This window comes from Acanthisitta chloris, unplaced genomic scaffold (assembly GCF_000695815.1).
Source record: "Acanthisitta chloris isolate BGI_N310 unplaced genomic scaffold, ASM69581v1 scaffold5083, whole genome shotgun sequence".
NCBI classification, from domain to species: Eukaryota; Metazoa; Chordata; class Aves; order Passeriformes; family Acanthisittidae; genus Acanthisitta; species Acanthisitta chloris.
Genome location: NW_008663107.1, coordinates 17585 through 42425, shown reverse-complemented (window position 1 = coordinate 42425; position 24841 = coordinate 17585). Strand labels below are relative to the sequence as shown.

General features: G+C 42.1%; 1 protein-coding gene across 1 annotated transcript in view; it reads right to left on the bottom strand.

Annotated features, from left to right (window-relative positions):
• Window positions 1-691: 691 nt before the first annotated feature.
• The window catches only part of LOC103798588 (retinoic acid receptor beta), a gene marked incomplete at both ends in the record, with an annotated part of 25696 nt that continues 1546 nt past the window's right edge, over window positions 692-24841 (bottom strand). Inside the window, one exon of the mRNA XM_009070862.1 lies at window positions 692-852. Within this exon, the coding sequence (XP_009069110.1) occupies window positions 692-852 (161 nt within the window). The remainder of the gene's footprint in view (window positions 853-24841) is intronic.

Below are 24841 nucleotides of genomic sequence, written 5' to 3'. Positions count from 1 at the left end.
ATATACAGAAAAAAAAGTTGTATCCCTGACTCATCTCTGGAGAAATTCCTACATTACTGAACTTCTTCATGGGGGGGCTGATTTTTCATTTCTAAAACAGCAGAAGCTTTTGCTGCTTTGTGGTTTTCTGGTTAGACTGGGAAAGGATGTGTGATTTTTGGGGTTGTCCTGTGCAGCGCCAGGAGTTGGACTCAATGATCCTTGTGGGTCCCATCCAACTCAGGATAATCTGTGATTCTAGAAATAAACTGCAAATGAGCATTTTGGAAACTGGTTTACTTAGACATTTCATATTTTCCTTGACCTTGGTACCTTTGGGACTGTCACCAGTAATCCAGCAGCATTTAAGAACTCCCTACACCTGCAAAGTTGTAATCCACTGACGCACAAGCAGAGATCACGTCTCTGGAAGCCAACAAATTTCTAGTGAATGATGGAATGTAATTGACTCATGGACTCCAAGCTTGTCGTTTGGCTGAATTAATCCTTCAGATAGTCTCTCATGATACCGCTAAGCAAAGATTACAGTTAAGTGCAATTTCTCTTCTCCAGCACACATTTGCACACATACCTGTGTTTTTCATGGCTAAGGGAGTGCATCTACTGCTGCATCTATTTAAAATGCCTGAAGCCTCCAAAACTCACATCATCCAGGCATATCCAGAATATATGTGTCGCAAATCATACTCACTGTAGTATATTTTCCCAGCTGGCAGAGTGAGGGGAAGGTTTCCTGGTGAGCTTTCCGGATCTTCTCAGTGAGATCATCCAACTCTGCTGTCATTTCATAGTTTTCTGTGGACTCCTGCTTTGAAGGCTCCTTCTTCTTTTTGTTCCTGTCATTTCTGACAGCTGTAGAAAAAGCAGAGATACAGATTATATGGGCTTGTTCAGATCAACCTATGTTGCTTTTGCTGCTCTATTTCAAAACACTTGAAAAATGCTTTTATTTTAAACATAAATTAAGTGAAGATAAAAATGTTATATGCACAGAGAATTGCAATGCAAGTTTAACTATGTGAAAATTTAAGAATTAAGTGTAAAGGGTACTGATGAAACCAAACTTCCACAGGTGTTTTTGTGGGCATGCCATCACACTCCCATAGTATCTACCTTCCAAGGAAGTTCACTGCAACTTCATATGTACTGTAAGTGTCTCAATAACTTTGTGAGGTGAAATTTTTCACTGCATCTCTACAGCTGTGCATGGTGGATGGTGAAGTCCTCTGCAATGATGCAGTCAGTATTTTACTGGATGTGAACAACACTAAAAAAAGACAGCAACTGTCTTTCTTCTGAAATACCTCAGTATGGAAGATAACAAAACCCCACACTAATGCAAACTCTGCCAAGCAAAAGCTATTTAAAAGGAAAGTTAAATGTGAAAACAGTAAATGAAAGAAGATGAAACACATAAAACTCAAGTTCTGAAGATCAAAGGAGAAGCACAAACACTTGAAAGAGTAAAAATGGCAGTGAAGCTATCTAAAGTTGCTTGCCATCTGCTCCTGCACTCAGATCAGCCTTCTACCTTCCCCCGGCCGTGGGGGATTACTGGAAATATGCATCGTGCAGCACTCGTGCTGTAATTGATTTCCCACATATTTGTGTTTTGTAATAAAATATGACAGCTGCTCCATCACCATGCTACTCTTTGTTCTTTTAATGAAAATAGCTTAATTTTACAAAACGTGCCCAGGAGATAAGTCTATGTCCACAGTATTGCCAGTAATTGTGAATTTTATCAAGGGGCTTGTTGTTAGCTAAAGCTAACGTCTTAAGTGTAACCAGATGCATAAGGCTTTACAACAAAGCCAAGCAAAATCAATCCCTCTCCCCAAAGACTCCATGTCAATATTAAACACCCCAAAGACTAAATGTTACTGGATAAATAAAACCAACCCTAACACTGTTTGTGTTCAAAATCTCATGATATTTAAAACAAGGCCCTAAACTCAGAGGGTGTGGCTGGTGGGTTTGGCACAGGTGAGGATGGCTGGGGTTTTGGATGGCCAAAGATCTACTGGTTCTTACTTGTACTGTCCTGCCCAAGAAAGTGCATCTATCTGTGCCATAGGCAGAGAAGCACGAAGCCACCTCCATATCAGCTCTTTATCTGTGTGGGCTCCCCAGACCCATCCCCACATCTTCTGTGGTTGTTTCCTATATGCCCATGAACCACAAATGATCACAAAGAGCAGACAAAATAGTGGGCTGCAAAAGCATTAGAGTCAAGGACATCTACAGAAATAACATATGGTGTGTAACAGAAAACAATGAGTAGAAGTGATGAATACTGTGTCTCCTTCATGAGGCCGTTAAGGCACATACTCCATGCAATGTGTGGCTCTGGTTTTCTCACTAAAGGTCTGACTTTGCAACTGAGAGAACTCTGATCCAGCACATATTTTAAGGATGAACTTGATTTTAACTGTGTGACAGACCCGCACGGAAGTCAGTTACATGCTGGGCTGGATCAGGGCTGGGATGCTGAGCACTCCACTGGTTTAAAGCCTAATCTCAAACAGCATCAGTTTTGGTGTTTGGAGAACACAGACCTAAAGGAGGTCAGGAAGGCTAGACTGAAAAGTTACCTTCTTGTGAAGGTTCAATGCTACCAGTGTAGACAGGTTTAGGGGAGTGGGTTGGATCCCCACTCTTCCTTTTACAAATATTCCCCTCCCCTGAGTTTGCTGGACTCCATAGCAGAGCACAAGCAACATCTTTTGCACTGAAAAAACACCCAGGACAGACAGGTATATCTCGAGTGCTGCGAACTGCCACCGCACTTCAGAAGCAAATCTTAATTGCTGCTGTACTTGGGAGATAAAAGAGGTCCTTAGAAAATTCTGTAAACTCCTACACAACCACAAAGAGCAATAAGCCTTCGTCATAAAGCCCCGTTTACTTATAGCTCTACAAGCTGATTGACAAATTTGCCAAACAGGAGGCCTCAGCAACTACTTCTCTCAACAGCTTTGAACTCCTCGTGGAAGAGGAGTTATTTAGGCCAGGTTTCAAAGCTGCCAGAGACCAGGTGATAACTCTGGCAGGAACTGTGCCATGCTCCTGTGCTATCCTGGCACTGCTCCCTCTGCAGCTGTACCTGAAGTCCCTTTCCCTCCAAAGGCCACCAGAGGGACAGCTGCTGGTCAACCCACGTCACCAAACTGGCCCAGCTCTGCCCTCTTTCTTTCTGGGTGCAAATCACTAAAGCGTAGGAAGGGGAAAAGTAACACATCCTGAAAACTAAGAACAGCTTTTGTTCACCATTAACTTTCTTATATGATTCTGGTAGCTTTTATAATAAAGATAAAACCTGAATAACATTTATCTTCTTGTTTTATGTATACTTTTTACATTTCCTACATATATATTTGCTAAGGCTGCATCAAACATGGCAGTGCTTCTGTATTCCACATAAGACAATGAAATGAAGTCCTGACATGTAACACCCAGGCTTCAAAAATATAAAGAATTTCAATAACACTGAACTATTAAGCACATATAACTACAGCTATAATTCAATGCAAGGGGAAAAAAAAAGACAGAAATAAAGATTAAGACAACTCTATGTTTAAAAGAGTTAAATAAAAACATATAAACATATACACATTTGCCCAGTAAATTTAAAAACCATCACTGCTCTGGGAACAGGAACTGTCACACCGCATGTGGGAAGGGTTTTGGATTACAGCTTATGCTTATATTACATAAATCACACCTTTTTGTATCTCGATCTGTACATGCATATGATCACATCAATCCCCGATGCAATTCCGCTGCCTTTTAATGATGATATGCCAGTGATGAATCTGTGTCACAGTTAATGCTGCTGTAGAAAACTCAGGTTATGAATTTCATTACTTGAGCACTAAATTCTAACTCAATAGCTGCATTATTTAGGAGCTCCCAACAGGGGACAGTATGGAAACTCTCTTGCCCTGTGAGAAATTCTGGAAGTTAAAACGTCTTAAAAAAACAAGTAAGATGGTGGTGTGAGGAAAGAGAATGAAACAAGGTGTATCTTGATATGTGAGGAAGCCAGGTCTTGGCACTGCTCGGGTGGCTGAGCGACACACGCCCACACCTGAGCACGTCTGCTCCAATCCATCTTGCTGTGACAGCTTCCCTGTCCCCTCGACACACACGCCAGGACTTGCACCACCACACCCAGAAACCTCCAGGCAGCCGTGGAAGGGTTTGCAAGCTGGCAAAGACACTTTCTCTTGCCTTAGGTTTAAGAATCATCCCCGACCTTAAAACATCCATCCCCTTAACTTGATGGTAGAGGGGCAGAACATCACCTCTTGTCCCATTCAGTCTGTTATCCTCACCCCAGGTTTGCCACCATATTTTCCTTAGCCTCAGATACACTTTGCTTCTTCTGCTTTGAAGAGACAGGCAGGGCACAAAAGTTGCAGGAGGGATGGATGTGTTTTTCAGGGAAAGCAGGGTCTGCTGTAGATGAAGCTAAGTATAGGAAAGACACAAATGGCTTCCCTCAGAGGACCCCACTGCTCTCATTTAGTAACCACGCAGCAATTCTCCTGCTTGAGCAGGATCATTTCAAGCATGTCGTAATGCTGGGAATTGGCCAGTCTTAAACGTGAGCCCCTCAGGTCCACCAAACTCAGTCACTGCTTGGCCTAAGGTCTGAGTTGCAACCCAAGAGATCAACACAATTTCTAGACAAACAGGTAAAATCATGGAATAGGAGAGTCTGAGATCCAGTCTAAGAGACTGAGACATTTTCTAGACAGTTGGGCAAAATCATGGAGCAGCGAGTGTTTGCACATTTCTTTGTCAAAGGTGGCAAAATGCGTCCAAGGGAGAAGAACTTGATGCTCACAATGCAGTTTTTCCAATTACTTGCACAACCTGTGATTCCCCAGATGCCCAGAAGATAGACAACACCTTTCATCTATTATAATGATTAATCAGCTATAAATTCATGACTTGAAATGCTATCATTGCAGTTTTGCCCCTTGGAGATCCCCGTGACCTTTGAAGAGCTCTGTGTACTAGTTAACTGGTTTTTGTTCCTGTAGCAACAACTACTAGTGCTTCCAGTTAGTTTGCATTCCTGTAAAACCACACTTCTCTTGTCCCCAAATATTTTGGAAGTTACTCGTTAAGCTAACAAACCTCAAAAGCACCATAAAGCACACAGAGCAAGTCGGTAATTGCACAGCACTGGGTGCGAGGTAGGTTTGCAAAAAGACTCCTTTTGTTTGCAAACCCCGATGAGAAGCGAAATGGGAGGTGAACTGAGTCAGGAATAGCACAGACCTGCCAGTTCTCCCTTCCAGGCAGAGGCTCTCTCTCCCGTCTGCCCTCCTGCACCTCGGGAAGCCATCTGTCCCTTGCCAAATGCCAGCCAGCCTGGGCAGGCAAATGCTGCCACACGTGGCGGTGGGGCCGATGCTCAGCACTGCTGCTGGAGATTCCAGGAGCACCAAGCTGTTTGCTAGGGTGGAAACCCAGAAGCCTTGCATGGCCCCTTCAGAGTCTGGCTTCTCCAATTCCAGAGGCAGCTGCTAAAAAATTTCTAATTCTGGCAGAAGTTAGCAGCTGTGAACAATTTCAGACAAATATGCAAAACACCTATTGCCACTGCCAAGTTTGCTCGATCGGGATAAATGCCCCACATGTACCACACATTACTCTTCAATAAACTGCACTAATGGTATCGAACAGCAGTCCACAAGGGCATCTTTCCCCACAGTCACCTTGGAAAACTTCAAACTCAGGGAGACTTAACAAACCAGATAGCACTGCTGCTGCTGAACTAGGCTCTCTGACCCCACGGACCACGCCAATACTTAGCTGTGCATCCCAAAGCCCAGGAGCTGGTGGAAGCAGGCACAGAGATGAGTGAGCTCAGGGAGGTTGATTTTCCCATCTCCAACATAAGTAAAGGAACAAAACAACCATCTTGAAAGCAACACAATCACGCTTGACAAACTAATGAGCCATCAATTCAGAACAGTGAGACTCCTGTTCACGTGTTAACAGCAATGCAATTTCAAGCCAAACACAGCATTAAAATATGCAGAATGCCAGGTAGTTATAAATAGATTGGTTTTCCTACGTTGTGATTTCCAGATGAAATAACGTTTTCTTTTAGGCAAAACAGCTCAGTCTTTAAAAAGAACAGGAAACTATTTTAAAACAAATTCCCATGCCAAAACTGGGCTTTGACATATGGAGAACGATTGGAGGCAAAGCACATTTCAAATGCAAACCTCTCATTTCTAATGGACAAAGCCAATAGCAAGTACACAATTGTGTAAGGGGCTTACAAAACCAAAACACATTGAAACCTGCATATTTTGTAGCTGATTCAGAGAAATCCACCATGTCAGCTGTTGGGTAACAATCGCCACAAGAAAACATCTCAAATTAAGTGAGATAGTATCTCTCTACAGACACATATCAAAATTAACAGGGAGCACAGAGAAACAATCATGGAAGGCATTTCATAAGCACCTGGCACGCTATCATTTTTCCCCAGGCACAGAGCGAGCACATATATTACAGAATTCAAGCCTGCCCTGGGTTTCCTATTGAGAAATAACATCCAGCTACGGCAAACGTGCCCTGGCCAACACACCAGGAACCTCAGTTCAACCACGGGGGAACACACCCCAAATGCAGGGACATCATCCTGTCGGCTGCCTTCATGTACACTGTCCCTCTCTGCCACTGGTGGCATTTTATTTTTTTTGAGGAAGGTGAATCTGAACTCTGCCTTGCAGCTTTGTATTATTCATTATATAATTGCTATGTTTTATAAGAACTATGATCTATTATAACCTTGAATACGGTAACTTAAATGACATTGAAAATTAGATTATTCTGATTATTAGAGAAGTGAGAAAGGTACTAAACATTTGTAAGGTTGATAATCAATCAGTGTATCCATCTGAGAGCAATAAAAATCAATCAGGAGCTAGTGCGTTTAAATCTAATTTTTTAAGCATGACATTTTCTTCTGAGTTTCTTTTTTAAATGTCACCCTCTTCTACAACAGTGATTGATTCTATCCCTAGGGACAGTTAACTCCAACTGTTTTATTCATTGCACTGAGCTCTTGTATCCACAGTCTTTTCTAAATATCAAATTAATGACAACAATAATATTTTCATCAGAATGTGAAATTCAGAAATATGCATTCATGGAATCAAAAAAGCGAGAAGCATGGCAGTACATTTAAATTACTTCAAATACCAGGGACCTTTTAACTAGCAATCAGTGTACTTTATTTAACACAGAAAATGGTGGAATTTTGTGTCGCTCCAGTTCTCTTTTTGCCTCCATAAAAGAGAAGGCCAAGGATTTGCTTGTTTAAAACATAATTCATTTAGAAATGTTTTAGTAGTGAACAATGAATCACTGGCTATAGGGAGTCTGTGAGTAATTACCTATGCCTTCAAAATAACCTTATTAGGCTATTGTAAGTATAGGGGAGACCTTTGATACCTATAGCCTAAGGGCCTCTATTTTTCCATTCATGCACAGGGGATTTATATGGTTATATCCTATTATAACTGACGAAAGCAACACATCTCCCATTTATGTATGAGGATAACTGTGGGGTTAATATATCAAGAACTGAGTTATAAGAACAGGTTTCATTATATGAATGAATGATACAAATGGATGCTCTACAGCTTTATTTAACTGGCCTGAAACTTGATCTGTGGTTTCAAGGATTCCATCAGCCTGAAAATTTTATTTTTGACATGAAATTTGGCACATGTTATTGTCACATGCCTGAAATATTAGTAAATGGAATGAGTAAAAAAAGGAGCTTCTAGTCCCTTGAAGAAAAACAATACCAACAGAATTCAGGCATAAGACCAAAACTGGGAAGACAATGCACAACAAGAGGCTGAGAAAAATACCCCTTGAAAATAGCTGAAAGGTATGCCTTTGGTATTCTTTTATCTAGCTATTGTAAATTATTTATATTGTTTCACTTTCTTTTTCTAATTATTTCTTTTATTTTAAGACATCCAGAAGCAAAACTAGCAGCTATCATACTGGGGATATCTAGAACTGCCAATCCATGGCCTGAAACTTCTGCCAAAGGAAAACAAATAGTTCTATGGGTGGATTTGTCCTGAATGTTGCAGGACAGGATCGAAAAAAAAAACCAAACCCAAAGGCCCATGAGCTATTTCCAGACATATGAATATACTACTAATGCCTGCCTTTATATTGACTATAGTATTTCAGGACTGGTTTAAGTGCTGCAGAACAAGGCAAATGGAGTAACAACTGCCCAAAGGACAAGAATCAGGACTCCAGAAATACAAATGAAAACACTCCCTGGCCCCCAAACAGGTCCTAAGAACAACTGAGAGATGAAAGAGTTGCAAAACCAGAAGCACAGCAAACAAGTGGAACAAACCCAGAAGAAAATCTGTTTTGCAGTATGTGGGTGTGGGCAGGCAGAGCAGAGAGCACAAGGAGCAGCTGAGTCAGAGCCAGGATGTACAGGGCACAGCATCTATACCAGGGGCTGAAGTGAAAGCAGACCCCTTGGTCTCCCTTTCCATCTCCCTACATACTGCTATCAAAGTAGGCAGAAAGATGCGATTATACATTTAATGATCAACTGTTTAAATAGCATTTGCCCTGCGATTTCCATTTTCAAAGTGCTTTAATATCATCAACTAATTGCCAGTGTGAAATAGGATAATCCACACACTCTTAGCAGCTGATACTTAAAGAGCTATTGAAGGTTGTTAGCATTAACAATTGCAGGCAGAATAAATCACTAATATTTCCCATGAAGACCCACCAACATATCTGCAATGGAAATAGCCTAGCCATACTCATTGACTCAGAAAAAATTTACTCGATATGTTTCCATCTGCATTTCACATAGGCATCACCTCAAGGTACTTAATATAGTCAGAAATTCCCATAAGCGAGATGGAGTATCTCCACAGGCAGGTCTTACAACGTCCCTGTGCATCTTGTGCTGCTGTTGAACTAATCTACACATCCGTCATTCCCTCCTCCTTCCTATCCTGACCCACATCTCTCAGTATTCTGCATGAAATCAGTCACTTCCTTACTCTAAATATAAAACCCGCAATTTTTATTAAGATCTACCACGTCACTTGCAAAAGGTTTGCAGAGTAATAGCATCACCCGGTGGGTATTGCCACACATCCCCTTAAGTGCTCAGTGCACGAATGGGAAGCAGCTTTGGGAATCAATGACTCCATCTGGGGAGGTTTCCCAAACTTACAGGGCTTCTGTGAGTAACCCACTGTGAAGTACCAGCCCGTGGCAGAATCCCCAGGAAACTAAAACCCTCGGGGAAACAAAGTATTGTGCATACTATCCACTGTTTTGGCTGCCAAGATCCCAGTGGATTTACTAGTAACTTCTGTGGCAGTCTAGATAAAATTCTGCATGCAGCTGGTTAAACAGAAACACTCTGGGGAACCAGAGGACAGCTTTTCTGGAATTGCAATGTCTTAACACATTATCTAAAAGTATCTAAAAATATACAAGACCACAAACACAATGTGATCATTCTTTCTCTTCCTTACAGCTGAAGTGATCAAGCTTATACACAGCAGATGAAAAACACTTTTAAATACTCAGCCTGAAAATAAATTTTTATTAAGCTAGAGTACATTTCTTTAACCAGAGGCTGGATAAAGAAAAAAAACCCTAAATTTCAAACTCTGAACTTTCCGTCAGAAATCACTAAGAGGCCATTAAATCTGTCTCATCTGATTTTAGCTGTTGAAGTGCCCTTTTGAGCTACCTTCTCAAAGCAACTGCCCTTTTGAGCTACAATCTTGAAGCCTGCTACACTAACTCTTCATGGATAACCGATTACAGGTAAAAATACCCCGAACCTGACCTTTCTCTCCAGGGTCACCAAAAGGTAAATCAGTCTACTCATCTGCAGATATTACATTAATTTAGCTTAGGAGACAGTCATGGTAGCATGATGCCTCACAACTGGGAGATGCTGGGGTTATCCAAAGTCCTCAATTCAATTTGGTGGGCAGTATCCAGGACCACTGATAGCCAGGGAAATGCATGGCTGTAGGCTAAGACCAGACACTGCACCCTATTCTTGCCTCCTGCCTGGCCAGACTGTAGCACTTTACACTTCAACATGCTGCAGCTATTTTACTTCTCATTCTAACATACACACAGAGAAAGAACACAACTTTACTTAACCGGAAAGCTACCTACTATGACAAATTATAGCCTCCTTCCTGACAATGCCATGAACAGACTCCTTCAACAAAATAACTTTGCAAAAAAAAGCACATTCATGTAATCTAATGAATGAGTCTCAGCTATGGGACAAATTCTGATTACGTATGATAAAAAGTGACTTTATGGGACAGCAAATGGAAAGGCTACCAAAAAAAAAAAGGTGGTGGGCTGGAAGACCCCTCCCTTTTGCTTGCAGACACTCAGGACCCAGGCTAATGGCTGCTCAGAAGGAAGAGCAGAAGTTCAGGAGCAATACCCAGACAGCGTGTCACTGCATTTCTCCCTTTTATTATGGGTGGTTTCACACAGAGAACAGAGTCTGGCTTTCCCCAAACAGGGTTCACTCCTACATTATTTACCAGAATTAAAAATAACAGCCCCAACTTATCTATCCCCACTGCTGCTTTTGTCTTGCAGTGGTGCTACTCCACCGATCGCAGTAGAGTCCTATTAGTGTAAAACTACAGTAGCGTAGTGGGAGATCAGGTCTAATATCTGTATCTGCAGATGGATAACACCGCATTCATACCAAAGTTTCATTTCTTTGTTTTGCCCCCAAGGCTAAATTTCACATTTCTACCTCCTGGTGCCTTGTGCAATTGTGTAAAGGTGCATCTAGCGAGAGAGCTGCCAACTGCCAACACGTCTGAAGAGGCTTGCGTGCGCGGTGTACTTCATCAAGCACAAAGAACACATCGCCTCCCGCAACCGTAAATTGAGCTCATGAAGGCGGCGGAGCAGTTGTTCCCGGCACGTTTTACGAAAGGGAGCTATAGTCTTGAATCGCAGTGTTGGCCTGCCTTACAGCCTCGGCAGCTTGCAGCCCTGGACTCCCACTAGGCCAGGGATAACAAAAGCAGAGGAAAAGCTCAGCTACTATTTACCTATTCCTCCAAAGTGAATGTGGAAAACATGTCATTGTGAACTTACAGAAATTCCTTCCTAAAGACAAAGACAAATTCCTAAAACTAAGTAAAACAGAATTGAGATTGGGAGGTTATTTTCATCTCTCAAGGTGCCAGGGTTGGCCCCCAAAGTGGAGGACAGGGGGGGACAGAGCGCAAGCGGTCACTGTTGTGCTCAGCCTCTCTGCCCAGGTTTCCCTCCCAGCTGGCTGAAGCTGCTGCTGCATGGCCTGCTCCACCAGGAGAGGCAGCCCAGCAGCAAGAGAAGGTAAGAACTGTATCATTTAACCAGGTGGATGTAAAAGCACCAGATGATCAGCCAAAAAATTGTGTGTTTAAGCCTCCCACCAATGTACAGTCCAACACAGCTGGTGGGCACACATCTGCACTGGCCAGGGGGCTTGGACTGTGGCTGAATTGGATTTTTGTTAAGAACAGTGCCTAGTATTAAAATGTTTTAACCATAATACTACAGGAAAAGCTTAATCAAATGGGAAAATAACATGCTCAAACAATACTATTGCATCTCACTGCATTTTAACATGTTATTTACCTTTTCTCCCTTCCCAAAAGCTGAGCAATTGGAACAAACAATCTGCAGATTTGTTGTTGGGGTGGGGTACATTGGTTTTTTTTAAGATTACATCATTCTTTTTTCACAAACTGTAACCTAAGGAGAAAGCAAGGAGTGAGATCAGGGGACTTCTTTTTCTTTCCATCTCGGGATGTCAGGAAAGCCATGCCAAGTCAGCCAGCAGGCTCTGGGAGCACGGGACTGGAAACGTCACCAGATTCCCATAAAAGCCCTGCTGAAGCTGTTTCTACGCCTTCAGCTTTAGTGTCTCACTGCCCACCCCAAAGCACTACACCTGCAAGCCGAGGCACTTGAAAGACCTTCCTTTGCCTCCCAGGTTTTTCTTCATATCCCTTTCTGCCCGTGCATGGTGTAACTCAGCACCGAGCCCCAGCTGAGCTTAACCTGCAGCAGCTGAATCCCCAGCTTGGGGCTGGGATCTCTGTGCCTGGGACAGCAGCAGGCTTTGCTCTTCAAAGCGAAAGTGCCTGGGAGACAAAGGCTGTTGTTTGTGTCTTTAATAAATACCACTCCATCCATAATTCACATGCAGAAATACTGCCTCTCATCTATTAATGCAGACTCTCCAGACATCTGTACTTCTGCTTCACGTATCGGCAAAAGCATCATGGCATTACAGGGTTGAATTCCCTTAACACACCTGCAGCAACCTCAGCTGTTTCAGCACTCATGTTATGACATGAATCACTCCACAAGCCTGCACCTAATTATCAGACTGTCTAATTTGATATATTTTATCTTTTATGTACAATGCCAAAGAAGTTCTTTAAAATACATTCCAACTATTCTTACATTTGAAAAAAAATAATTGCTTTCTTGTCTGGGATTGAAGTTCTGAAGCAGCAGGAGTAAGTGGACCAGATTATTTAAAAAAGAAGGCGTGCTAGTAACTGCAGGACTGGCTTAAAGAGCTTAATTCTGTCAGACAGGGTCAAGCAGCATCAAATCCTGATTCCTCCATAAGATCTTTTAAATATCCCCAGTAAAGCCAGCACTTAACCTTTTTACATTAAGCACTTTCACAGTACACCAGACCAGCCTCATGTAGTGATCATATAAGGAGCAAAGCAGACTGACACTTGTTTCCAGGAAACAGCAAGATACTAAAAGAAGCAGCCTTTTTATTGTTGATTTGAAATCAAAGTGATTACGGAGGGCCCTGCAACTTCCAGGGCAAGACTTAGTGCACACAACGGAGTTCATTTTGAGAAGGCAAACAGGCAGCAGGTCAACACAGAGTTAACTCAATAAAATAATAATTTCTACTTGGATAAACTGACCTAGTTTTCCCAGACTTCTCCATGAAAACAAAGGATGCAACTTGGACATGAGATGACGTCTGAAAGGGAAGCCAAGGGCTGGACAAGGAGACTGAATTCAACACACAGCTGTCCTTAGCTAAGTGAGGGTGCTGGTCCCCAGCCGGCATTTCAAACAACCACCCAGCACAGGGTTAACTGGCATCACTACCCTCAACTTATCTCACTGATGCCAATGACAAATCTTTCATGTTCTTCAGCAGTGTGGGATTGGGACCTGAACTCATCATACTCAGGTTGGATGCCTCATTCCAGCTAGGATGGTCTTCTCCAAGGCTATGACAAGTGCAAGATGCAAGATGTACTTACAGAAAGGTTTCTGTGAGGTCCTCAGGATATTGTTCTAGGGCTACAACCCCCATGGGAAGCACTGCCTGAAAACTGGATTTCCAAATGCAGAGGTTTGTTCAGTTCCTGAAAGAGCTGAAGAACATCCACCTGCCCAGCCAGCTGCAGGACTGCCCCAGAGCCCCAGGCTGTGTGGTACACATGGTGCAGGTAAGTCCTCCAGGGCCTGGGAAGCACAGCATGGAGGACAGGAACAGACAAGGATCCTTCCCAGCCCCCATTTTAACTCATCCCAAGATTTTTCAAATCTGAACACAACACAATGCAGACAACTCCGCATTTTGGGATTCAACCCAGTGCTATTTTTCAGAACAGCTTTGTTGTGCTGGAACACCTCCAACCAGCTCAAGTTAAACAATTTGCCCAGAGAAAATGTTCATTGAAGGGGAAACATAAAAGTATGCACAGAAAGAGGCCTGATTCCCCCTCTTTTCTAATCCATCACACAGCATTAGAGATTAAATACTCATTAAAAATATATATAATAAACTGTTAAGACAGGATATCTAGTGATTCCTCTTAATTGCCTCATTTTTCCCACACCCGGGTTTCCAGGGAATAGTTTTAAATATTCCTCCTCCATTAGTGCAAGTTCCCTTACCACAGGGTCACTTCCCCACCTCACCCCCCCAGCCAAGAAAGAAGACCCCAAAACTCAAGGGGTTTAATACTGCATAACCTGTGAATGACAGCTAATATATTTGTACAGTTTTATGTATGTTCATGCCTTGCAATGCTTAAATTCTATTAGGAAAATTGTTTCTAAAAACCATGTGAAATAGCTGCAACTGACTTAGAAAACAACAAGAAAAGTTGCCAAGAAAAGGCTTTGACTCTCTCTTTAGGACAAGCAGGATTTAAGCCTTCTACAGAATTAAAGGAATAAAATATTTATGCTTATTCTCCTCTGTTCCTGTGTACTTTTCACTATGAGAGAGGTTTGAACATAATGGGGCTTCTTTTTCTTAATAACAGCTATCCTTTTGCTTTTATTTAGTATCTTAATTATTATTGTTGTTGTTGTTGTTAGTATTATTATTATTACTCCTTTTCAATTCAACATTTATTTTCTGGATGTTCTAATTTAGTTACAGTGTTCACCTGTAGAGGTAATCAAAGTGTGTGTAGTGTGGGAAGTATTCATTGAATGTGTCTTCCAAATTACTGCAAGGGGCAAATCAAGCATCCTTCTGGAAGAAAAATCCTGCCAAAAGGCCCTTATAAACTTGCAGTTGTCTGTGTCACTTGTTCCAGGGACCTGGATCATACGGGTTTGATCCCTGAGCTACTCAATGGGATAACCAGATGGCATGGCACAGTACAATATGGACTGTGAGACCAGACACACACTGAGCTTTGGACTTCCATACCCATCTTCATAAGACAGCTAATTTGAAACACAACAGCCCTAGCTTTCTCCCTGCCCAATAGAGGCAGACCAATACTGCCAGAGAGCAGCTCAAGCTCCTTTAAAACTAATGCTTCATCTTCCAGCACCAACAAGTTTTCTACATCAGAAAACCCCCCACCTTGATGAAATTTCAGAAGTGGCACATTTTTTAGTGGCTTTTCCCTGTTGCATCTCCATCAGAATCAAAACAAACCATGTCATGGGTCACCTAGAAGAAGTGTTATAGCAAGAAAAACAGGGGGAAGACAGTCCTTGCATGTAGGAAGCAACTCACACAGCTATGGTGCAGTGAGGGATGTTGAGCACGCGAGGTGCATGCAGCAGTTCAGCACATAAGAATGTTCAGTTACTGCTGATTGTCTTCTGGGCTGATGCCTCCTCTATTGGTGTCTCTAGGTCACAAAATGGCTAAATCCTGTGCAATGCCAGTATCAGTCGTCTTGAGACAGAAAAAAATCTTGCGTATTAGCCAACATCTTATGCTATATAAAATAAAACTCAGTCTTTGTCACTGGACAATAACCTAACAGTACACAATATATAAAAGTACTACACTTTGTAAGAGTAACATGTAACTTGTGGATCCTTTGAAATATAATACTGCTCCCCATACACTCCAGCAATTCCTGGCAATTTCCACTTTTTCCGCCTCTCTTACACAGTCTTACTATTTCCATAACACAAACTGTAATCAGCTAATTGAGAGTTAAAATACAAACAAGGAGAGATGGGAAGAAGTAAAGGATTTGCAGCAGCACCCAGGCTGACTGACAGCAGAAAACCTGTTAATGATGGAAATAGGAGGAGACAGAGCAGGTGAAAACAGTGTCTCTGGATCGAACGGTGTGTCAAGGAGTGATGGCCTATCCTGCTCCTTCAAGCGCACAGTGATGTCTTCACCAAAACTACCTGCCAAGGGAATGAAGCCCATCTCTCTGCCACAGACCTGGCACCCCTCAGCTATTTGACGACTTGTATGTGTGCCCACTGCTGAAGTAGAGACTGAGGTGATGTCTGCAGCATTTCTAAAAGGCTTTCCCTTATAATCCAGTGTCATTCAATTTAGCATTTAATTTAAGGCTTTTTTTTCCCCAAGCTCTCAAGTTTTACAGTTAAAAGAGTTTCCCGGGTTTAAATACATCAAGTTCTGCCTCCAAGAAAATATTGATGGTGGAGCATCGACCTACTTACCACAGGCAAAAACAATCCAAAGTGCAAAATGCACAACACTATCTGCCAGTAATCCTTCTTCCCACAAGTTTAGAGACGATAAATGTTTAAAAATACAAAGTGTTGAAACTGATACAAATGTAATACGCTTTGTTAGGCTGTCATTTCAAATGGTTTGTAAAGTCCTCCCTCAAAGGATTGGATTTGAATCATTCATTAACTTGAAGCTGATTGCTTTGTCCTGGAAAGGGGGAAGAACGTGGATTTCTCAGATGCAACCCAATTTCCTAACAGAAACAAAAACAACCTGATGAAATTCAGCTACCAGAACCATCTATCGCACCCCAAGCAGAAACGTAAATAAATTAAATTACAAAATGAGCTCCTTCAGCAAAGTCTAACTTTATGGGGAGTTTTAAAATTAACATTTCACTTGCTTCAAAGTTCGAAAAAAATAAAAAAAGAAAGAAAAGTAGGTCAGCATGTTTCCCCAGCATGTCTTTCTGACTCCATTAAAACTGTCTGTCAGATGACTAACCATGCCTGTAATCCAACTAAAAGCATGTTTGCTTTCTGTTGCACTTTTTGCCAGGGGAAAGGAAGAATTCCACTTAGCTTTAACTCTGAAATTCAGGTAAATGTCTCCAAAGTCAGACAATTTCCTCACATTTACTTACCAAATCTGTTTATATCAACAACAAGCAACTGGTTATGGATGCACAGCACTGAGAAAACAATCCCACAGCTGATTAAATGCCGCTCAGCCTCAGGCAGTGCCTGTAGGGCTTTAAGCTACAACTTGTAGAAGTCAGGTTTCAGAGCTGTTGTCTGATTGACAGACTTTTCATGAGACCAAGATTTAAGCATTTAAGAGCTTTCAGAAACATGCAAGCATGCAAACAAGTACTGAGTAAAATGAGATGGTGCAAAACCATTTCAGTTCATTTTGGGCCAAAGGAAATTTAAAACCCCAGCGCCTTATGATCTTTCTTTTTCCTTTTATAGAATTAGCAGCTGAGTGTTATTTAAGTCAGGATAGAAAGGGTGTTATTTCTACTGCTTGTACACCGTCTACTTCAAAAAATCCTTTACACTTTCCACATGAGCGCTGAAGAACTGGAGATTAACTGTTCCAATGTATTTTAAAGTGAGCATGTGATACAAAGTCAAACTAAAAACAAAATGAGGCTATTTTTAGAGCACAGTCCTAGGGCCAGCATCCCAGCAGGAGGAGCTGCAACGTGTCAGCTGGCTTATCGCAGGCAATGGAAAACTCCCTCTGCTCTAACAATTCATACAGCGGATGAAAGCAAGCCGTAAGAGCCTGACAGCAGCAGAGGGAAATCCATGGCCTCATCTACTTATGTAGAGATCTTCCTAAACCGTCTTTGAGAGCTTACTGGTTTCCGAGCGCCTGCTTTCTGTCTTCCACACCATCAGCACGGAGCTGCTGCTCTCTGCAGAGAGGCCAGCGTGAGCTTTGTGTCTTTGCCTTCTGCAGAGGCACCTATCCTGCGCAAGAGCGTCTCAGCAAAACAATCACCAGGAAAACAAAGAAAGAAGTTCACAGATATAAACCATCAGGAAGATGCACACATTCTCACATATGTTTCTTCTAAGGGGAAGGACCAAATACGCATGTCCTCTGATACTGAGTCCTTCAGGCACATTCGGGTTGCTGCAGTTCAGACTTCCCAGAACTCCTGGGAACAATTTACTGCATTTCTCATGAACCTTGGCTACTGCAGATAACATTTTCAGGTTGGCCTGACAACCAAATAAGCCATGTTTAGCTTCAAGGCCCAGGACACTGGCAATTTGCTTGTTCCCAGACTGATATTTATCTCATTGACATTTCTCCATCCTTTGGCTTCAAAATCCCAAAATAAATAAATAAATAAATAAGCATTCAAAAGGAGAAAAAATAACAGAAACCACAAGGTGCCAGTATAGAAAGCACAAGCTGCATGATGCAATGGCAATTAGGAGAAAGAGATGCACCAAAGATGCCCTGCGCCCTCGAACAAGAAAATGATCCGAATGAAGAATACGAAGCAGTGAACTGAGTGCATAAAGGAAGAATGGAAGCTCTGAAACAAAGCTTTTGAGGTCATGGGATTGGGGTCTCAGCAGTTATGTCTGCATGACCAAGCAAATGTGGCCTCAGCACTGCGCTTAGGAGTGCATGGACTGGCTACCTCCAGATTTTCCATCCGCTCTTACAGCAGCATTGCCCAGCACAGCACAATGTAGAAAGGATAAACCAGAGCTTTTTTCTGCTATGAATGCAGTTGGGATATTAAAGTCAAGAAGAGACAAACACTACCTGCAATGGCAACACCAATGTCTGTACATCTACAATTTGGAATAATGCTATAAACTGAAGTGAGGGACAAGAAATAACAGAAAAAGGCCATGAAAAGAACCAGATCCATGCGGAGAAGTGATTTTGTAAGAGATAATCTATCCCAAATGCCTTTTTCTGGGAAACTGACAGAAGAAAGCAGGTGATGATCCCTAAAACACCCCAAACATGTGAAATGAAACACTGGAAAGTTAGACCTGTGTTGGTGCCAACTGTCCTCAAGGAAGAGCTGACTCTCCAGAGAAGGCGGCACATGGCAGGATTGCCACAGAAACCTGAGCTGCAAGAACCAACAGAAGGCATTAACCATTTTTTGGGCTCTGACAACATGTACTCCCTTAAAATAAGGAAGGATTCAGTAAGGCCTGAGGGTTTTGCTAAAGCACTGAACAGCAGCACGCACTTCTCCGGAGAGTGCTGCAGATGTAAGAAATTAGACTGTATGTGTGTTACATTTCTGCTGGCTCCACTTATCTTCAAGCTTCACCTACAATGAAAGAAAAGTTACTTGTACGAGGACTCTGTGCCATTCAGCTGAATTTCCTACACAGGACAAGACTGAGAGCGTTCAGAAAGTCCTTTCTTAGAGCACATCTCTTTCAGAGCATGGTCGGGTGCTGCAGTACAAATGATTAGCATAATAACTTCAGAAGTGTCACAAATTTAATAAAACACCTTGTTAAGCAAAAACGTAAGAAAGGCACACATTTACAGTCACTGAGGACTAGGATTGATGGATGCAGACAAAGGCTGCAGAGAGCACACGAGCCCTGGTAACTTCTGCCAGGATCTGTGTTGTCATAGAGACAGCAGAGAGCGATGAAAAGTTCACCACGGTAGCTATACCTTAGTGAATAAGTCTTAATGTAACTTCCAGCTGAGGACATGTAATCAATCTCTGTATGAGCTTATTGAAGGAATTCCCTTTATGCTTACTCAGTCCTCAAGGGCCCAAAATGAGGGAAAAGGTTTTAAAATATATATTTTACTACTTTTAAAGACAAGCCAAGGTTTAGAGCTTCTTTTGGATTGGGGGAGTCGGGGTGGTGGAAGCAAGATAACTGTTTGTTTTGAAGAAGAAATTATGTAAAATGTTAAAAACTTGATAAAGAGATTAGATCAAAAAAAAAAACCCCAAACATTAGCACCAACAAAAGACCCCACCATAGAAATAGCAATTGTAGGGCAGTCTGGCAAGTTTGGCCACATGCAGCTGTGTCTCTCCCTTTTCCCAGACGCTTTCCCCACAGAGGTGGTCGCAATCCTGGCATCTCACTGCTACTCTTCCCCATCAGGTTCAGTCTCCTCATTCCCTTTTACACTGTGAAATATGGGACTTTCCCTGCTCTCTCTTCCCTCTCCATGCCTTTCTCCTGGCATCTCCCTCCCCAGTGGCATTCGACCCTTGGTTTACCTTCTGCAGGGCAGCAGCACCCCCTGACCCTTCCTGGGTCCCTGCTCTGGGCTCTGTCCCACCACTTGGGAGGTATGGGATGCTGGAGCCCACAACAAGCAGCACAGAAACAGTGCCAGGGGTTGTTTATTGGCCGAGGTCTTCAATTCTTAGCTTACACAATTATGGGGTTTCTACACAAAAAAGAGGGAGGGGGGAAATCTGCAGCAGTAGCATGTTACAGTTTAAAGTTACAGCTATTTGCGTAATGCCTGAAAGGCAATGAACAGAAGAAAAAGAGGATCTTAGGACGCTATTCATACTTTTCCCTAACATTTTAGGATATAAAGATCAGACTAATTACCAAACAGTCTTGAGTTGAGCAGGGTTCACTAATCATGCTCTGCTTGAGGAATTAGGAGAGAATTTACTTAGCCACGTCATGAAAGGTGCCAATAAATTGTTCAGCTGGAGAGTTAACATAATAAAAAAAATCATTTTTTATGTTATTTTCTTTAGCAGTTTATTAATTGCTGCCTGAAATACTTTTCTGAAACACAATGAGCTGCAAATGAATTCATGGGCTATTAATCTGCTGTACATGGCACTGGAGGGAAAGCTCATTAGGTGAGTTGATGCAATTACTGCTATTACATAACCATCTTCACAGAACATAGAGTAAATTATGGATAATAACATTCAATCTAAGTTGCTCTTTTAAACGTTAAAGCTGGCAAGTGAAAGCTATGCAAAATCAGGGGGAAAGGCTAAAACACAAAAGAGGCAGACCCCAAAAGGGGAAAAGCAAAGCAGATCTGCTTCTCTGAAGACAACAAACCGATGTGAAAAGCAAGAGATGTTTGTTTAACCATGGGAAACAATGCGCAACAAGTAGAACCCAGTTCTGTACAAGAGAATTTTAATTGTATATAGATCATTTTCAGCCACCCAGCATAACAAAGTGTGCATTATCTGTGGCAGAGCACAGGCTGACACTAGAGCACTGGGGTTTTTTGCTGCAGGGAGACCCTTCCCATTGGCTCTGCTCTCATCTTAAACAAAAACCCTCCCCCATCCGTGATATTGAGGGTTTGGCGTTAACTTTTAAAAGTTTCCAATTTCTCAGCCTGAAAAGACTAAATACAAATATTCCCATCTGATCAGCAACTCAAAAATCTCCAAACCAATCCAACCTTAACGAACAAAATGAAAGAAAAGTAATCTCTCTGGCTTGGGCACAGCTTCCCCACTATCTATATACTCAAATTCTTAATTGAATTGGTATTTTCATAGTTTACATCTACCTTCAAGCACTTACAATACAAGGTCTCCCAGACCCTGTAAAAAAAGACATCATTTTCACCTGTCAAGATAGGAAAGATAGTCTAATCTGCTTGTAGTGTTTAGAGACAGAAATTAGTCCCAGAACAGAATTCAGAGGTTTGTGATTTCCACTCTGATATTTAGCTCCAGCCTCTCGAGAAAGCAAGGCGAGTTTACAGGAGAGGCAACTACACTAGAACTTTTGAAAAAGCCCCCAGCCACCGTGTGGTATTTAGGCATCTAGTTAAAAATCTAGCCTGTAGCAAAGCAGAAACAATTCCTAAATCCAGGGCTTACGGCTGGCTAAAAAGAATAAAAAAAACCAAACCAGCTCAGTTCTGTCTAAAAGCATCTAAATAAAGATTTCATGCATTCTAATTAATTCACTTTAAAATTACACCAGTGGAATCTGCATGAACTTCTCAAATGCAACCATGCAGACTAGCTCTCCACTTAGCCACTCACTGCAGATGGAATCATGCTTCACTAAGGAGTCTGAAAGATAATTAAAGAGAAATATAAAATAAAAAATACAAACATGACAGTTTTTCAAGTTGATGTTTCCTGGTTGGCAATTTAAACCAGAATTAAAATAAGTAAATCCATTCATTCTGTTGTTCAGTAGCAGAATGTAATCATATGTTCCAAGAAGCATGAAGATTTAAATATAAGACTCTGAAGTCTGTGACAAAGAGTAACAGACATTTCTGTGCAAGTTTTTTTTTTTTTTTTTAAAACCAAATACAGAGCACAGAAACTGGATTCTCTCCACTTCATGGTAATTTCCCTGCATTCCCTCCCTTCCTCCTTCCCTCCCTCCAGAGAGGTTAATTGTAAGCAGATTTACAAATCTGAGCATTGCTGCAGTGCACTGAAGCAATCTGGAACAATTCTGAGACTTCACAAACATAATTTTGCTCTATTAGAGCTCACTGCAGACAAGGTTTATGGCAGTATGGAGGGCTTCTCTGCATCACACCCCAGTATGTGGGCTGTAAGTGCGTCTGAGAGGACCCCAAAGATCATCCTGCAGCCTGCAAATTTTATGGAAGAGAATGGAAGTTGAAGAGCTGCTGGGCTAAGCTGGGCAGTTGTGCCAGAAGGAAGCTCCATTTTCTTCCCACTTGCACCCCACAAAAAGAGCCAGTTTAGGTTTTCTTTAAGGACAGGCTTCACCTTACAAAGCGTCTGGTTCCCGCATCCTGCTTGAAAGAGTCCATTATTGCTTGAGAGCTCTGCCCAGCTTCCTGAGTGCTCCCCTAATTGCAGGAGGCAGCGCCGCACGTATGACCCCTCGCCAGCTCCTGAGGACCAAGGTCCATGCATCCAAGCAACAGTGTGCTTCTTGTTGACACCTGGGGTCAGGCCAAGGGTGGTGCTTCAACATCAGCTTAGAGATCACGTAATAAAAGGGCAAAGGTTAGTTTCCTAAGGCTCTCCATCACATAATGAACCACTGTCAGCCTTAGTAGCCTACCCACTTCAGCAGCAGCAAAAAAAAAAAAAAAGAAGAAACCTGTGTGATCACCATTTGTCTTTACATGGTAATTAAAAAGTAATGGGCTAGAAGGGTAAGAAGGACAGAAATGGTCTAGAGTGGGGACCAGCACCTCAGCTGCACCTGCACACCCCGGAGCACCCACTCATGAACCGAGGTGGGACCAGGCAGAGAGGCTGGCTCCAGGCCCTGACACTGAGAGCTGCAGCTCAGGTTGCAGGGACAAAAGCTCAGGAGTTTCTGAAGGAGGGGTATCTGATGAAAGACAGCAGGGCTTTACTTCAAGCTGTGTTTTGCCCCGTTGTAGGATGATAAGACAGTCATCACTAAGTCGTTTCCCCTCACACCCTTTGTCTTGTCTATCTGAAACACAAACTTTTTTGCAACAAGGAATTCACAATGAAAGACAGTCCCTGCACTAGTGGGATCCAGTTTCAGTGGTCTTGCAGATATTATCACAAGGCAAACAGCTCCACTCCTGCCCTGGAGGCAATCTTGTTATTGACCTCTCTTGATCAGATCTGGGGAGTAACATGGGGTCGAAGTTAACTTTTTTCCCCCTAAATGAACAAAACAACCTATAAAAAATGCAAATTTGGTGCACTCCTTCATCATCTCACTTCATTCTCTGAAACAAGATAAAAGCATGCATGCAATGTTTAGTACTTCAGTACTTTTCAAAACACTGTATCCCCCATTCTTAAAACCCTACTTATCACACTGGCTAGGCACTCAGTTTATGCATGCAATGTTTAGTACTTCAGTACTTTTCAAAACACTGTATCCCCCATTCTTAAAACCCTACTTATCACACTGGCTAGGCACCCAGTTCCCATCTCTTCTCTGATGTCTGTGTGGAACGCTCATTATGCTCAAAAGGAGTTGAATATGCAAGTAATTGTGCATGCCCTTTAAAGGCAGAACAAACAAACACAGGACTGTAGCTTTTAAGCACAGATTACCCTGTATACTGAAATTCAGCATCTACTCCTCCTTAGCTCCTGGGAACAGACCTTGGGGTTCTTATTTGCAGCAGCCCACCACAATTGTTTCTCCCTTTTGGGACTGGTTCGAGCATTGCAGGTTTGTTCCCCTGTGAGATTTCTCTGATACATTTTCTGTCCTTTGTTCCTGGCTTTCACACTACAAGGTAACAGAACTGTAAGAAGACAGAAAAACAAAATGTGAATAAGGCACTGGGGGAAAAAGAAAAACCTCTATCTGGTAAGAAAAGACTGACTGACTGACAGATGTCCCTTTGTTTACACAAACTTCTAAAGAAATGGAGTTGAAACCTAGAGACATGTATGAAAGAAGGTCAGATAAGAAAATAGTTTTTCAAATCTCTTAAGAGATGAAAAGCTCCTGTTTATGAAGGGGTAACACGGAATCACTTCAGATTTAGTTCTTAAACCCAGAAGACAAGACACGCTGCATTCAAACTGATGACATTTAAAATAATTTCTCTGTTCCTTTGCAAATGCCTCCTACAGAAATGCAGCCAGAGGACATCCCTCACTTCTACCCAGGATCCTCTGTTCCCCCTCCAACCTGCTATCTCCTTTTCAGTGCCTGTAGTGGTTTGAGATAAAGGCAACTGCCAAAGGGCAATCTCACTCAGTTCACCCCAGGAAACAGGCAGAGCAAAACCTTAATTCTTGCTGGCAAAGCTCCAGCTACCCTGTGGGAGAAAACAATCCATCACCTAAAAAGCAGCAAGTCTTTATACTTTATCTGAAGTAACTTTGGTTAACATGTCAGAAATACTGCTGATATTTCCAAAACCTTCTCTGACATGACGTTACAGCATTTAATAAGATTACTATTCCACGTCAGCAATAAAATCCTTAAGAACTCATGACCAACAAGCCCTCAGGTGAGAAAAGTGGTTTTTCTTCTCTTCGAAACTGCATCATACTGTTTCTATCAAAGAAAAAAGCTTCATGTGCACAGATATATATGAGGTCAAATACCTAACAATAAAATCCTCTTCATTTAATCTTACATCTTTGTATTTAGCCTACTCTTTCCTTCACTCCCATCATGGTCTCCACTCCAGTAGACCCATACGTAAGTATAGATAAGTGCACTTCAGGCACATGAGAAAACTAGAAAACTCAACCAGGACAGTGAAATAATGGAAATCCTAAGACCATCCTCTCCCAGTTGCTTGAAACTTTTCAATAACCACAATTTCAGATTTCCATGAAAAGGAGCTGGAAACACAGCACAATGGTCCTAAAGACGTATC